The sequence below is a fragment of the Labeo rohita genome, chromosome 14 (assembly GCF_022985175.1).
Source record: "Labeo rohita strain BAU-BD-2019 chromosome 14, IGBB_LRoh.1.0, whole genome shotgun sequence".
In the NCBI taxonomy this organism is placed as follows: domain Eukaryota; kingdom Metazoa; phylum Chordata; class Actinopteri; order Cypriniformes; family Cyprinidae; genus Labeo; species Labeo rohita.
In genome coordinates this window covers 7,584,233-7,601,338 of record NC_066882.1, presented here as the reverse complement: position 1 = coordinate 7,601,338, position 17,106 = coordinate 7,584,233, and the positions used below count along the sequence as shown (strand labels likewise).

Below are 17,106 nucleotides of genomic sequence, written 5' to 3'. Positions count from 1 at the left end.
GTCAAACGATTAATCGCGATTTATCGCATCCAAAATAAAAGTTTTAGTTTTTTTGTTTAATGTGTATATATAAATATACACACATGCATGTGCATATTTAAGAAAATATGTTATGTTTATATAGTAAATGTATTTATATATAATATCAATTATATTTTGTTAATTAACGTTCAGCAGCCTAATGGCATAACAGAACGTTTAAACATTGGTATTCTTCTGTATGCCTACAAGTTTAGAAAATACAAAAGCAAAAAAATCGTTTTTTTAAGAGTGAGAAAACACAAATTCCATCACACATCGTGTGAAATGCCTGCCATTCTGTAAGGTGAGATCAAAATGGAGAACCGCCTCAAAACTCCAAGTCCCAGAAATCCTTGCGCGCCGTTTCCTGCATATATGGCCAGCTGACTTCCGGTGTCTTTAAATTCTCAGCCATTAATCTGTTCGTACGCTGCGAGTGATTTTAGCTACATCTCATCTGGTTGAACGATGGATATTCCCATCAGTTAGTATTTAGGAAAAGCCCCGGACCGTCAAACGACCGCTCTGGATCTGACAACCGCCCGTGACTCGATCAAAACGGCCGTTTTAGTTCCTCTTTATTTTGCCGCAGTCAGAAATTATTCCAGCTCAAGGCCAGCGGTCGCTCGCACTGTCTCTCAGCTCCTACAGCCTTAACATCTCTCGTCTCATAAACTAGACACATCTCATTTAATGGTATGTGTATCATCGTTTGATGCGTGTCTGATTTTAGACTCGTTTGTGTGCTTTCCTGATCAACAGTCGAGCTCATCCTGTTTTGGTGTCAGGTTTGCAGGCAGATCTGGCTTTCTAACACAGATTCGGTCTCAAGCTGATATATAATGCTGTTCCAGTTATACAAACACTAGTTTGGCTTGAACTCAAGTAGAGCAAAGGTATGTGATGTTTATTCTTGCATTTACCTTCATATTACCTATCTACCCTCAGTCTGTTTGTTTATAAAGGCTACGTATCCTGTAGGTGGTTCATTAATGAATTAATCTGATAACTTAGACTACAGTTTACTACCTGACAGGCTAAACGTTCACCCGGATGTTGTAAATAAGTGTTTACAGGAAAGTCTTGCCATCTCACCCTGTATGTTGTAACATTATACTGTTTCCTCTAAAGTCTGTCACCTAAAATGGTAATTAATTATATAGTGTTAATGCTTTGTTGACCACTGGGCTGTGTATGGTAAACAAATCTGTGTGGCATGTTGTGAATGATTGACTTGGTGTTAGGCTGTGCGAGGCAGAGAAAGGCCAGAGGGAGAAGACGTATACTGAGTCTTTGTGCCAGGGGGTTGTGCTCCCCTCTTACTGCTGGTCACCCATCGATTCCTGGCTGCCTTCCACCTCTGATCACAACCATGACCTCTCAGAGAGACCCCGACACAGTGAGTATATCAGACTCGACCTGTATGATAATTCATTGCACAATTTGGCCTTTTCACACATACAAAGATAATATCAGAATGATAAGTCATCAAGTGTCATCACTGCGTTCAAATCTTAAAGGTGCAGTGCGCTGATGAATGTGCATCATTATTGTCTGCTTTTGCACGGTTGCTGCTCGGAACAGGTTCGATTTTTATTATTTTGTCTGTGGAGTGCAAAAAGAGGTACTTGGTGCAATGCCCATGCTGTGCAAGTGGGTGATGATGAAGCTCTGAAAAAGACAAAAAGTGGTCCGTATTATTCATGCACCATTTTGCAAATCACCGGAAGCCTTTGGTAGGTTTATTTGATGAATAAACATTTGCATTATTATGCACTGAAAACTTTCTGGCTTTTTTGTTTACATCCTGCATGTTTTATGCAAACTAAGGGGTGAAGAGATAATGACGTTTTTAATTTAGGTCGAGCATTTATTTTAATCCGCATTTGTTGGGAGTCATCGTTGCTTTTTTGTGGCTATGAGACAAATTTGATTAGTTTAGACCTAAAAATGATTAAACTTCCAGTTTTATTTTTAACTGAAGCTAGAACTATGGGAAAAAAATATTTGAAATTAGACTGAAAAACTTCAACAGAAATTATTAAAACTGAAATAAGTCAGTGCTAAATAGAAATACTAAATATTAAAAACGTATGAAAGTGACAAAAGGTCGGAATGAAATTACAAAAAAAGTTAAAAACCGAAAATTAAAAATATAAGAATAAAAGCTAATTCAAAATGTTAATAAATATGGTAAATGAGTAAATAGTATGCTGCCAGTCAAAACTGTTTGAACTTTTTTTTTTAAAGACATCTCTTCTGCTCACCAGGCTTGTATTTATTTGATGCAGAGTACAGCAAAACAGTAACATTTTGAAATATTTTTACTATTTAAAATAACTGTCTCCTATTTGAATATATTTTAAAGTGTAATTAATTCCTGATTTCAAAAAAAGAAACATTTATTATAATGTTTTGATGAATAAAAAGCTCAGAACAGCATTGATCTGAAATCTAAATATTTTGTAACATTATAAATGTCTTTATCATCACTTTTGATCAATTTAAATCATCCATGCTACATGAAAGTATTAATTTCCATAGTTTCTTTCCCCCCAAAAAACATATTGACTCCAAGTGTTTGAGTGTTATATTGTATATTTCAGATAAATGCTGATCTTTAGATCTTTCTATTAATCAAAGGATCCTAAAAATGTACTCAAATTTTTAAAATATTGATAATAATAATAATAAGAAGGAGGACAAAATGTTTCTTAAACATCAAATCAGCATGTTAGAATGATTTCTGAAGGATCATGTGACTAAAGTAATGATGCTGAAAATGTAGCTTTGATCACAGGAATAATTTTAAAATATTTCCAAATAGAAAACATTTATTTGAAATGGTAAAATATTTTAAAATTGTACTATTTTTGCTGTACTTTGGACCAAATAAAGACAGGCTTGGTGAGCAGAAGAGACTTATTTAAAAAGCATTAAAAATCTCACTGTTCAAAAACTTTTGACAGGTAGCGTATGTAAAATAACCTGTAAAAATATTGCAAATAACTAACCTGTTCTTGTTAGTGCTAATATGGGTGTACATCAGTGAAGTGCTAAATGCAAACTTTTATTTGAGGCTGTGGTTATAAAACAAAGCTGTCACGCTCACAGACCTGCTGTTGCTGTTTTTGTTTGTTGAACCTGTTTGGTTCACTGTTGGGTTTAGTGCCTTTATTTGAGGGTGGGGGCAAATGGTGATGACATTAGGCTCTTGATTTGGGGATGAAAGCAACATAATTGAAGATATTGCAGAAAACATATAAGCCGTGAGATTATCGTGGTGTTTATGTACTGGTTCTGAGGCATTTAGACAGCTTTGGTGTTTTGTATTTGTCAAGGCTTTAAGAACTGGGGCAGCAGGGAGTGCTTATTTGTTTGTTATGCTCTCTTGTCTATATTACCCGTCACAGATTTGCAGATAACACCCTTAAATCCACCCGTGGAGGCTGGGAGAGGGCTTTCCATGTCTTTATCGGGGGCTCTGTGTTTGTAAACAGTGCTGGAATGACGATGTGGATTATGGTTTGACCTCTTTTGTTCTCGCTGCAGGTCCCCATAGGTGAAAGCCGAATATTTTCAAGAGTGTCTGAATGGGGGTGGGGTGCCCTACATTTTCAACAGAAGCCTGATTTCACAATGGGTTAGTTAGGGCAGGGCATTGGGGGCCCTTAGTAAGGATTTAGGTGGCACGTGGTGTAAGGATGAGTACAGCCTTGTGGCAGGAAGAGGTCGTCCCCTCCCTGTCATGTTATTTGATTGCTGGCACTATTTGGGTCATGACCTGTGCTGCTGTCACAGTGGGGTGGATGGAAAACTCTGGGTCCCCTATAATAAGCTGCATTAGCATGTTTGACACAATTTGAATAATTCAGTACTAGCATAAGCAGTCTTGCTCAATTGTACTTGGAGGAACTGTGTCCTTTTTTTCACTTCCACTTTCTCAGAAACATGTTGAAAGTTTCTCTGTTCCTCTGATTGGCTGCAGTGTCTCCATGAAGCTTGTTTTCCTTTGTTTTTGCACTCTGTGTTGTATGTGGCTTTAAACACAGCAATGCCAGGACCAACTGGCTCACCTTCTTACGCCCCCCTCCTCTTTCTCCATCTGATTCTGAACGAAAGCATTAAGGCCCAGCCAAGCTCCACACACTGAGTGTGGGTGATGTAATGTTTAAATTGCAGTCATTGAAAACCATGAAAGGATAAAAAGGACGTTTAAACCCTGGATTAAAAAAAAAAAAAAAAAAGCAAGAACAAGAGACTCTCTGAGTTCTTGGTCTGAATTTATTTCTGGGCTGAAATAGTAGCACTCTGTGCCTTTTCTGTTCAGACATTAGAGTCTTATGATGCTGCTTAGTTTCAAAGAGGATGCTGCCAAATTTATTCAGTCCCTTGCCTAATTTGGGATGTGTGACGATATCACAGAAATGTACAGTCAAGTATGTGTGTCCTTGTTGCAAAGTGAAACTTTTGGATTTTGCTAATATATTGAATATTGTTGCAAACTGTACTAATTTAAAATGGAAACCACAGGAAAATGGTCCAGCTAGCTAAAACAGATGAGATTTGGTCATAATTGTGTGAATTATTTGTGATTATATGCTTGGAACAATCAGTTAGAATGAGTTTAGTAAGATTTGGTAATACATTGTATGTTATTGTTTTCCAACAAAAATATGTGTATGAATTTATGGCACTACACTACCAGTCAAAAGTTTTTCTTAAGACTTTTGATGTTTAAAAAAAAAAGTCCAGCAAAATCTGTAAAATTTTAAAATATTTTTACTATTTAAAATAACAATAAATCAATTAAAATTAAATTTATTCCTGTAGTCAAAGCTAAATTTTCAGCATCATTACTCCAGTCACATGATCCTTCAAAAATTATTATAATATGCTCATTTGCTGTTCAATAAACAATTTTATGATTATTATTACTGTTATTATTATCATTATCAATATTCAAAACAGTTGAGTATATTTTGTCAGGATTATTTGATGAATAGACAGAGCCAAAGATCAGCTTTTATCTGAAATAAAAAGCTTTTGTAACATTATGCATCATATCTTTCAGACCCTCGGAGTTAGTGTCATTATTATTATTATTATTATTATTATTATTATTATTATTATTATTATTTATTAATTACTTAAATAATTAATTTAATTTAATTTAATTAATTTATTTATTTATTGGAAAGAAATTATAGAAATTAATACTTTTATTTAGCAAGGATGCTTTAAAATGATCAAAAGTGATGATAAAGACATTTATAATGTTACAAAATATTTCTATTTCAGATAAATGCTGCTTTCTATTCATGAAAGAAACCTGAAGAAATTTGACTCAGCTGTTTTCAACATCATTATAATTTTTTTGAGCAGCAAATCAGAATATTGAAAATATTAAAAAAAACTTACTGTTCAAAAACTTTTGACTGGAAGTGTGTAATTTATAATAATAAGTATATTTTTCTTATACATTTTTTAAAAATATTTTTAATAGTGGAGCCATTGAACATGCTGGCAGTAAAAATCAAACAATCATTATTGTTTAGGCAGTATATGCATGATGTATCCCTTAGACATATGAAAATTGTCGTGAAGCACGTGTTGGCCTGTGGCGGAAAGCTTTGCGGTGTTATTAATACCGACTGTAGAGGCATTGTGTCTGTCTGTTGCTTTTTTATTAGGACTCGTGCATGGAGCAAATTTATTGTGCTAATCCACCGTGCTGCTCCCCTCCTCCTGCAAGGGGTTATGCATGGGTCATGTAAATTTAATAACTTGTCTGGGACACCTGGGGTTATCGCATTAGGATGACGGGGGTGCCTAGAAAAGGAGGAGGAGAGCATCACTACACGTCCTCTCTCCTACCCCGTATTTCCCCCATCACCAGACCATTTCACAGGAACCTTTAAAGTGTGTAGCAGCTAGTTTCACCCATAAAGCCGAACATAAATCTAATTAGGAAGGAATGCCCATTTCTACAAAGAACTCTCCGGGTCGTCTCATGTTATGTGGGGTGAGCACAGATTGAAGGGTCATTAAGGTCTATTCGATGGAATTGCGAGTTTGTCTCTGGGTTGTAGGGCACTTCTTTATAGTCTAATGATTTCCTCTTTCCTTTAAATCGACTACAGGTGAATCTACGGCTGATCCTTGTGAGTGGGAAGACACAGGATTTCACTTTCTCTCCAAATGACTCCGCCACAGATATTGCCCGGCATGTTTTCGAAAACTGGCCGGCAGGTATGTTTTGTTTTCAAGTCACTTTTAAAGAGGTAGTTCACCGAAAAATTAAAATCTGTCATTAATTACTCACTCTCATGTCGTTCCAAACCCTTAAGACCTTCGTTCATCTTAAGAACGCATATTAAGATATTTTTAATGAAATCTGAGAGCTTTCTGACCCTGCATAGACAGCAGTGCAACTGACACATTCAAGGCTCAGAAAGAAAGTGAGGACATCATTGAAATAGTCTATGGAGTAAATATTTTCTCATTGCTAATTTCGTTTAACTTTATTTTATCTGTGGTTGCATGCTGTCAAACACTGGGGTCTGAATATGGTCAAAGCATGGCTTTTTTTTATAGTCACAACAGCCTGTTTCTGTAGTGAATCTGATGACTTTTGTTGCAGGTTGGGAGGAGGAGAGCGTCAGCAGCCCCAGCATCCTGAGGCTGATCTTTCAGGGCCGCTTCCTGCATGGCAATGTCACACTAGGAGGTGAGCACTAGACCTTGTCTGCATGTCTTTCACGGTCAACACGCTTTGACAGTCCCATTGTTTTTCTTTCTCTGTCTGTCTGTGTTATTTTGTCTTGCTCTAGACACTTTTACACATTTTTGTGGACAAAAAAAGGACAGTGAAAGTGGGAAGTTAAAATATGCTGTAGGTCAGAAGCTGTGTGTTTACTGGGCAGCGTGACCAAGTTGTATGCCGGTATTCAATATGCGACTTCTCTGTTGAATAGCGCTGAAGTTGCCCCCTGGCCGAACAACTGTCATGCACTTGGTTGCCAGAGAGACGCTGCCAGAGCCAAACTCCCATGGTAAGTGCTGATATATTCCTCTGGCAAGCTCATACTGCTCTAAACATGGCTGAATGTCCTTGGCTTGCCTATCCACATCCACTTTTTGTTTTAAAGACAAGGGCACAGCAGTTACTGGAGGACTGCTGCCAGGTGGCAACTGGCTCTAATCTTCCAAACACGTTAGAATAATTAAGAGGCATACAGTCATATTAGAGACTGAACACTGAAGCACTAATATAAGATGTCTATAGCTTTCCTTACACTTGTCACTTCCTGTTTGACGAGTTGTGCTGATCTTTATTGAAGCAAGCTTTGAATTCATGATGACTGTCGTTACATTTAAAATGAGGAAGCAGGTTATATGCTTTGATGTCTTCAGAATATTTTAGAAACGTTTACTGGCATCCGAGTCTTTTTTTAGCCAGCGTTCATGCTGTCATATTTACAATAGGTAAAGTTCACATGAACTTAGAATGGCCCGTTTTATGCCACAGTCAGTGTGGTTTTAAGGTTCTCTGAATTCAAGTCTACATGAAAACAGAATTGAGCACATTTACTTTTGTTTCTCTTATGCTCAAAAATACTTTTGAAATGGTAATATAGAGAAATATTACGGTTTCTGTGTTAATATATTTAAAAATGTAATTTATTCCTGTGATCAAAGCTGAATTTTCAGCTTCATTACTCCAGTCTTTAGTGTCACATAATCCTTTAGAAATCATTCTAATATGCTGATTTGCTGCTCAAAAAAAAAAAATCAAGCTCACTGAAGACATGTAAACTGTCAGTGATTAAACAAGACTAAGAAACCAATTATAAGCGATAGGACAAAAAAAAACTACAGTACAAATACATCCATAATATTATATTTTTGCGGAGACCATGTTTTTTTTTCAGGATGTTTTGATAAATGTACTGTTAAAAAGAACAGCACTTATTTGATTTAATTTTTTTTTTTTTTTTTGGTAGCATTATAAATGACACATTTGATGAATTTAATGTTAAATATTTTAAATATTTTACTATTCAAAAACTTTTGACTGGTAGTGTATGATAAATTTTTTTTGATACAATAAGAAATTCATAATTCTTGTCACCAGTGTCAATATCACAAAAAAACTAACTAACTTTTAAAAAAAAATCAAGCTCACTGAAGACATGTAAACGGTAACAATGTATATATAGTTTTTGAACAGTAAGATTTTTAATGTTGTTTTTTTTTTTTTTATATTCTGCCCACCAAGCCTGCATATATTTGATCCAAAGTACAGCAAAAACATTAAAAATGTTATATATTTTTACAATTTAAAGTAACTGCTTTCTATTCAAGTATATTTAAAAATGTGATTTATTACTGTGATTACAAAGCTGAATTTTTAGCATCATTACTCCAGTCACATGATCCTTCAGAAATCATTCTAATATTCTGATTTGCTGCTCAAAAAACATTGTTGAAAAGAGCCAAGAAGAATGTTTTAGTTTCTTTGATGAATAGAAAGTTCAGAAGAACAGCACTTAGAAATCTCAAATAGGAATTTTTTGATCACAGGAACAAATTACATTTTAAAATATATTCAAATAAAAAGCAGTTATTTTAAATAGTAAAAATATTTCACAAAATTACTGCTTTTGCTGTATTTTGGATCAAATAAGTGTAGGCTTGGTGAGCAGAAGAGGCTTCTTCAAAAAACATTAAATATTTTGCTATTCAAAAACTTTGGACTGGTAGTGTATGATAACATTTTTTTTGATACAATAAGAAATTCATAATTCTTGTCACCAGTGTCGATATAACAAAAAACTAACTAACTTTAAAAAAAAAATCAAGCTCACTGAAGACATGTAAACTGTCAGTGATTAAACAAGACTAAGAAACCAATTATAAGCGATAGGACAAAAAAAACTACAGTACAAATACATCCATTATATTATATTTTTTGCGGAGACCATGTTTTTTTTCAGGATGTTTTGATAAATGTACAGTTAAAAAGAACAGCACTTATTTGATTTTTTTTTTTTTTTTTTTTTTTTGGTAGCATTATAAATGACACATTTGATGAATTTAATGTGTGTTTGCTGAAAAAAGTATTAATTTCTTTCAAAGCCCCAACCCCCCCCAATTTTTCCTGACCCAAACTTTTCATCAGTGTACATGATTTCAAAGAAACAAAAATGTGTTCGTCATTGTTTATTATTTTTTTTTACTTGCTCAACCTTGGAAAGTACTTTTAGTAGTCTTTTAGTGTTGATGTCATCTTGGCTGTGCAGTACTTAGGGGTGGGCGATATGACCAAATTCTACAATATGAGTAATTTTATTTTACGGTAACAATGTATATATAGTTTTTGAACAGTAAGATTTTTAATGTTGTTTTTTTTTTTTTTTTTATATTCTGCCCACCAAGCCTGCATATATTTGATCCAAAGTACAGCAAAAACATTAAAAATGTTAAATATTTTTACAATTTAAAGTAACTGCTTTCTATTCAAGTATATTTAAAAATGTGATTTATTACTGTGATTACAAAGCTGAATTTTTAGCATCATTACTCCAGTCACATGATCCTTCAGAAATCATTATAATATTCTAATTTGCTGCTCAAAAAACATTGTTGAAAAGAGCCAAGAAGAATGTTTTAGTTTCTTTGATGAATAGAAAGTTCAGAAGAACAGCACTTAGTTATTTTAAATAGTAAAAATATTTCTCAAAATTACTGCTTTTGCTGTATTTTGGATCAAATAAGTGCAGGCTTGGTGAGCAGAAGAGGCTTCTTCAAAAACATTAAATATTTTACTATTCAAAAACTTTTGACTGGTAGTGTATGATAAATTTTTTTTGATACAATAAGAAATTCATAATTCTTGTCACCAGTGTCAATATCACAAAAAACTAACTAACTTAAAAAAAAAAAAATCAAGCTCACTGAAGACATGTAAACTGTCAGTGATTAAACAAGACTAAGAAACCAATTATAAGCGATAGGACAAAAAAAAAACTACAGTACAAATACATACATTGTATAAAGTAACCAAATGTATAAAAACACTGCATATTCTTCAATGTGTAAATTAAAAATATAGTTGTTCTTATTAAAGTTACAAAAGTGATTTAGTCAAGAGCAGTAGAAGATTTTCTCTATTGTGGTTTGATTAACATGATTGACAGACAGCAGAAATATTAGACTGCTGTCACTTTAAGAGCTACCCGAATCCAGTATACAGTTGCACATGTCTCATGCTTTTCTTTCTCAGCTGTTTGCTTTCACATAAGACCTAAAAAAGACCTACTTGCAAAAACCGACATTTTGACACATACAAGTGTGTGCATTTAACCGTTCAAGACCTATAAAGTGGCAAAAATAAGTCTGTTCAGTACTTCCGCGCTCTATGAGCACTGTCTTCACATGCATGTCTCTTAGACAGCAGACATATAGCAAAATGAATTCTATAGCTGCTAATTGCATTTCAACAGCTTAAAATCATTCGATTTTTAAACCACAATGGTTAAAAACGCATGCAAATAATGTCATGTCTATTGGTATATCGCCCACCCTTTAGCTTTTAACCAATAGACTAATAACTCTTGAGGCATTGCTTTAGGCTTCTATAGTGAGACATGTAGGTTTCTGAAAAACGTATTGGGTAATGCAGTGATTTAGTTGTCGTAATAAAGATGACCACATTGGTTATCATTGGAATTGAAATGTTTTTGATGGTAAACTTGAGCTTGATTAGTATAGAAGGCCTACTTTTCATGATCCAGTCCGTTCCTGATGGATAAAATACAGTCCTGTATTGCATGTCTCCTTCAATATTCTCTTTTACTCTGATATGCCTCAAATTACAGAAGTAAATGTGCTCTGAATGTGGTTTCATGTTGACTCTAATACCACCCCTCATTAATTATAGACTAGTTACGCACAGCATGTCATTCAAGGAAGAAAACAAGCTATTTTCTCCTCCGTAAGTCATCATAGCGTTCTGCTTTTTTCCTCGTATTCTTCTCGCTCTCAGAGAAGGACCTGTGATTGCGTTTTTGTCTTTGATTTATTAGGCGTCACTCAATATTTGCTCTTTCCACGTAGGCCAGAGGAACAGGGAGAAGACTACAGAGAGCAGCTGCTGTCTACTGCTGTAAAACCCAGACGAACCTTCCCCCACCTTCTCCTCTTCGTCCTCCTGCTCCCCGCTCCCGTCTCTGCTCACCAACCCGTGGTGCATTCTGGATGATTACAGAAGAGCTCCAGGGAGATTGCGACTAGGTTTTCGTTCAGTGTTTTTTGCTCTGTATAGTAGCCGGAGACTCTCTTGTGCCAAGTTTATCGAATCTCATATGTTTGCCTTCGTTCGGTTTTCTCGTTTCGTTCGGTTGCCAAAATTACCTGCTTAGTGAAGTAGCCGTTTGTCTACAGGCCTCCTCTGAAAAATATTAAACTGTGCAAATATGAAATACCTGAATCATTGAAAGGAAATTATGTAAATGGACGCGTGAACAGGTTTTTAGGGGGATGTCCTGTACTCGAGAGACCTTCTGCTCTCCCAACACCCAAGTGTCAGAGTTTTCACTTGGATCGCACGTCTGACTCAGACGAAGCTTAAAATGCGTCATAATCTCAGACTTTTGATTGCACTTAACACGGATCCTTATCTGAAGTCACTATGTGTGTGTTGTAGTCTTAATCCTCCCGCCTGCCTCAAACAGAAGGAGCTTACGGAGAGAGGTGCGATGACACAAGCACCAGTCTGTTGCTGTGGACCGAGGGAGTCTGCTATAGCGCTGGTGGATCTGATGTGCCGTGGCCACCTACGATTCTTGCCTTCGTCCTAGGACCAATCGAGAGTAGATCTCAAACTCCTCTTACTGACCAGTTGCGTCAACATCTGTGCATGACCCTAGTCTAGTGTTTCCTCGCCCTGGGTGTGCGCCAGCCACCCCGTGTCTACTTGAATAGCGTTTTTTATTTTCCTCGTCTCCGCTGAAGAAGCATGAGGGAAGGTTGGCGATTTTGTGCTTGATGTGAAATGACACAAACACTTCTTCTTGCCCAGTCAGGATATAGCATCTGTATCCTCTCCCATGCTCGCCTAAGGGACAAAGCCCAGGTGCGAAGAATAAGGAAAAAAATCCGAAAGCATCTGTCTGGAGCGAAGGGCTGGGCTGCTAAAAGCCCCCATTATAAGCGCTATGGATTCATGGACCCCCGCTGCGCCGCAGCATTAGAGGTGAAGATGCACGCTGGGAACGGCCACCCCTAATGGCCTCCCACTGGGCTGGAAGAAAGAAAAAAAAAAATGAGTGTTTTATTTCCTAATGTTTGTATGCTGTCTGTTTTGTTTGCCTTTTGATTGTGGGAAATTAATATTATTAATAATGGAGTAATAATGGAGTCCTTTTTATCTTGTCTGAATACGGTTGAGTTTTTATTAGTACACGTCAGATGGCTGACTCATGTTAATTGTGTGCGTGAGCGAGTGTATGAGGCTTTTTTTTGGGAAAGACAGTGCAGTTGTGGAAAGAGTGTCCACAGAAACTGTCTCCAATCTTGTTTTTGATTGGCCAATTACTGCAAGAGTGTTTATCATTGTCACTGCTATGAAAATTAGCTACAAATTATTAAATGTACAAAAAAATCCCTAAATCTTGTATTATAAATTAATAAAACCTTTCAAATAATACTTTGGTGTTGCTGTGTATTTCAAGCTAGTATTATTATCTACCTTATTTTTCCCGTAAGAGTTGGGTGCAGCAAATTGTACATTTTAAGTGTCTGGCTTCTTGATGTTGCAAATTGGTGTGTTTTACGATGTTATTTTAATGTATTATCTTAATTATGAACACACCGGTTTGTAGTGCCAACAGTTTTACCATTTACTGCACGTTGTTATTCTTCTTATTATTTCCCTATAGAGTGTTTGCACAATGTGTCATCAATAGGCCATATTGGTGTCAGTAAACGTAAACAATACCACTGAACTTGTAAATTTTGCTTATTATTGCTGCTGAAAATGGTTAGTTATTATGTTTTGGGCTGTACTAATTGGTCAGACCAGGAAAGACATTTGGAGTACTATAGACTGCCCAAAAGTTATAACAAATCAAAAGGCGTTTGTGGTTGGCCAAACTGAACCAGTATTTCCAGGAAAGAATCGTGACAACATTCGTATTTGTTCTTATCATTTCCAGTCAGGTGGGTGAAATATTAGGCTGATATCTTAATTAATACTGCTCGTTACCACCTATTAACTTTAGTTGTAGAATTAGTTATATATAATTAGTTGTATAAAATATTGCACTCTTTCCTAATTCCTTCTCTATATGATTTAGCAGCTTCAACACGTTTTTTGTTTGTTTTTTCCGTGGTTTAGAAGCATAAGTCCATGCTGTTGTTTACATCTGAGTATCTCCAATATGGCCGTGCATCTGGGTACCTGACAAAACCCTGTTTTGTTGTTGTCGTTGTAAGAGTAGGCACAGCCCTTTGTGAATTTTATGTCTGGCTTCTGCTCTCATCCATGTCTAGATATTTTTAGCTGTACAAAAACAGCTGCTTGAAATATCAGACTGGTGTGTCTTACCATGTTATTTTAATGTATTATCTTAATTATGAGCACACTGGTTTGTAGTGCAAACAGTTTTACTTTTATTGCACGTTCTTATTCTTTTTATTTCCATATGGCGGATAATGAACCGGAAGTCTCGCCTATAGGCTTACTTGGGCTTTGAAAAATAAGGTGAATAAATGTATTTTATTTTAGTTTTTTTAATTCATGAACTCCTACCTATTTGCTTAATGCACATCAAACATACAATTGTGAAAATGTACATTATAAAGTAACACTACAGTAAGATTAAAAGCAGTGTACTAACTATTAACCATTGCTAGTTTGCATTTCAGTGACTGTCTTCTAGCACTGTGCTGTATACCCTGCTGAAAAAACCAGCATATGCTGGTAGGTATTTGCTGGTACTTTGCTGGTTTATGCTGGTCCTTTGCCGGTTTATGCAGCACCAAAACATACCTAACCAGCATCCCAGCATCAAAACTTCCCTACCAGCATATGCTGTTTTTTTTCACCAGGGTACCCTGCTGAAAAAAAAAAAAACCCATCTTAAACCAGTCTAGGCTGGTCTTTGCTGGTTTAAGCTGGAGGTAGCTGGTTTTAGCCGGTCTCCCAGTCTGGCCAGCCAAGGAAGCGACCAATACCCTTCTAAAACCAGCCTGCTGACTAGCTATGACCAGCTAAGATCAGCCTGGATGACCAGCTAAAACCAGCCGATCATCTTAGGCCGGTTTTAGCTGTTTTTTTCAGCAGGGTACATTATCATTGTCTACACTTTAGGTCTAACGTTGCGTTAAATGACAAATATCTCTTTTTACAACCTATTACTGTGCTGAAAGACATTCTCACGTCCTTTATAAATCAATCGTCAGCTCTGTGTGTTTGTGTTGTGCCGTGGTTCAACCTCTAGATGGCGCTGTGGTTCCGGTTCTCTGAGGTGTTCCGTGACGTCATACCCGACCGCGTGCATCCAATCTTTTTCTCATTCATAGGCCCATTTCAACACATTTGAATAAACTAGCTCTTGTTGAAGCAATTAGCATTTCTTAAACACAGATTAAATAAAGGAGCTGGCACAAACACATTATTACTAAGCATTGTATTTATGCACTGGAAAGTCAATACTCGTTTTGTTATGACCATCCATTTCCACTGACTGTTTGACAGCAGGCTCAGTAGCGTGACCCATAACATTTCTTTGCTCTTTTAATGATCGCAGTGAGCCTTAATTTATTGTAAACCTCTTCTCGTTTAATAAAATTTTCCTTCTGTTTTTGAAAAATCCTTTCATGACTTATTGTTGAGACATGTCCAGGTTTCCAGTTGACGTTGGCAGAGAACTGAAGGAAGAAGAATTGTTCAGATCGTGCACTCCAGCACACAAAGTCTTAATCGCTTTATAGTGAACTGCTCGTGGTGTGAGCCTGTTTCTTTTTGCGCTGGACCACGCAATCATAATAAAACTGTTACGGAAAAACATTAACCACAGTACAACCTTATGTAGGCTACATAATACTCCAGGTTATATGCTTATTTCATGTCAAAAGAAACATTTTTTGTATTGTCACTGTTGAAAATAAGTACGTGATTTCCAGTCTTCTTCAGAAATTACTATAATATGCTTATTTCAAGCAGAGCTCATTTGCATTTAAAAAATGCAGTGGTTTTTAATTAATCTGCCGAGCCAAGCAGAGCTCATTTGCAGACCAGAATGGGATGTTTTTTGCAGAGCTGATTTTGGCAAGGTAAAAAGGGTGTTGTTTTACACAACCATTGAGAATTTTTAGTATATTATAGACTTTCATTAAGACCCTAAAGAATCATATCAACTTGTGGAAAATGGGCATCTGATGACCCCTTTAAACAGTTGAGTACTTTTTTTTTCTTTTGCATTTATTTATTTATTTTTTGAGGCAGCAAAACTCAATATTAGGATGATTTCTGAAGGATCATGTGACTGGAGTAATGATACTAAAAATTCATCTTTGTAATCACAGTAATAAATGACATGTTTAAATATATTTGAATAGAAAGCAGTTATTTTAAATTGTAAAAATATTTAACATTTTTAATGTTTTTGCTGTACTTTGGATCAAATAAATGCAGGCTTGGTGAGCAGATGGGACTTATTTAAAATCTAATTTATTTACTTTTTTTTTTTTTTTTTTTTTAACAGATCTTTATAAATTAAGTTAAAAAACTAAACCAAACATTTGAACTGCAGTGTATATACTGTTTACTCCTAAAAATTATTTGCACCCAGCCTACCACAAAAAAGAACCACAGCTTCCAGTTTTTTACAGTAGCCTAACTGTATTAAAAGAAATGTTTATTGAACATGTTCATTTGTGTAGGCCTAATTGTGACTAGCTCCACTTTAATCAGTCTGAATCTTGTCAGTCTTCTAAACCTTAGCTGTAATAATATACTTAACCTGTGAGTTCAGGTCTCTGTTGCTTGTTAAGTGTGAAGGGATGGATCAGGTCCAGGGTTAACCTAAACAGTAAGCACCATTAATGGTTTAGCAGGAAGTCTCGTGGGGGACTGGAAAGAAACGGCGAGAGTGATGGAGCAGCTGCCTCACAACTTAAATCCTCTCTCTTTATCCGTCTGGTTGGTTTTAGGGATTCCCTGAGGTCAAACACAAATATGTATGGTCAGTGAAAGTGGTGTGATCTATTTAACCCCCAGAGACCTTTCTCCAAGAAACTCTATATATCTTTCACTCTAAAATGCATGCGACCTCCACTTTATACGAGGGGAAAATATACAATAAACATGCAGAATGATGGATGTGTCACGTTCAGCACCAGTAGGGGACTGTTTTTGCTTTGTCTTCATGTTCCAGAGTCCTAATTCTCGCCTGTCCTGCTTCCAGACTGTCATTACGGCTGATATTAAAACCAGCTGTGAACAAAGCGAGCTGGCTACCGTTAGCCTGGACCAAAAGCATTTCATAGTGTTCATAAATTTTTGGGCACAGGCCCCCCATCAAAAAAAAAAAAAGTCCATATTTTTCTGACACTGTTTGAAAATATGGAAATAAACTTTCTATCCAGTTTAAATGAATCAAACTGAACCGCAAACGATTCCATGCCTGTTTTGAGCATTAGCGATTCATTCGCACATTGCTAGTTTGGATTCTAAACAGCTGACAGACAACAAACTTGACACGAATGCAGAAATATTATTAGGAAAAAAGATTATCAGGTAAGTATCCACCTTATATCTGTCCCAGTCATAAGTGAAATGCGTATATTTGTAGCAAAAGCCAAAAATATATGGCTCAAAATTATCAATATTTCTTTTATGCCAAAAATCATTAGGATATTAAGTAAAGATGATGTTCCATGAAGATATTTTATACATTTCCTACCATAAATATATCAAAACTTAATTTTTGATTAGTAATATGCTTTGCTAAGAGCTTCATTAGGCAATTTTGATGTTTTTTTTTTTTTTTTTTTTTTTTTTTTTGGCACCCTCAG

At 35.9% G+C, this 17,106-nt stretch overlaps 1 protein-coding gene across 1 annotated transcript; it reads left to right on the top strand.

Annotated features, from left to right (window-relative positions):
* Positions 1-413: 413 nt before the first annotated feature.
* On the top strand, positions 414-12,733 carry ubl3b (ubiquitin-like 3b). Its single transcript, XM_051127739.1, has 7 exons — positions 414-717; positions 810-917; positions 1,266-1,420; positions 6,165-6,273; positions 6,665-6,751; positions 6,999-7,076; positions 11,143-12,733. Exons 3-7 carry the CDS (start codon positions 1,394-1,396, stop codon positions 11,193-11,195), a joined length of 354 nt encoding a protein of 117 aa, XP_050983696.1. The 5' UTR covers positions 414-717; positions 810-917; positions 1,266-1,393; the 3' UTR covers positions 11,196-12,733.
* Positions 12,734-17,106: the final 4,373 nt, after the last annotated feature.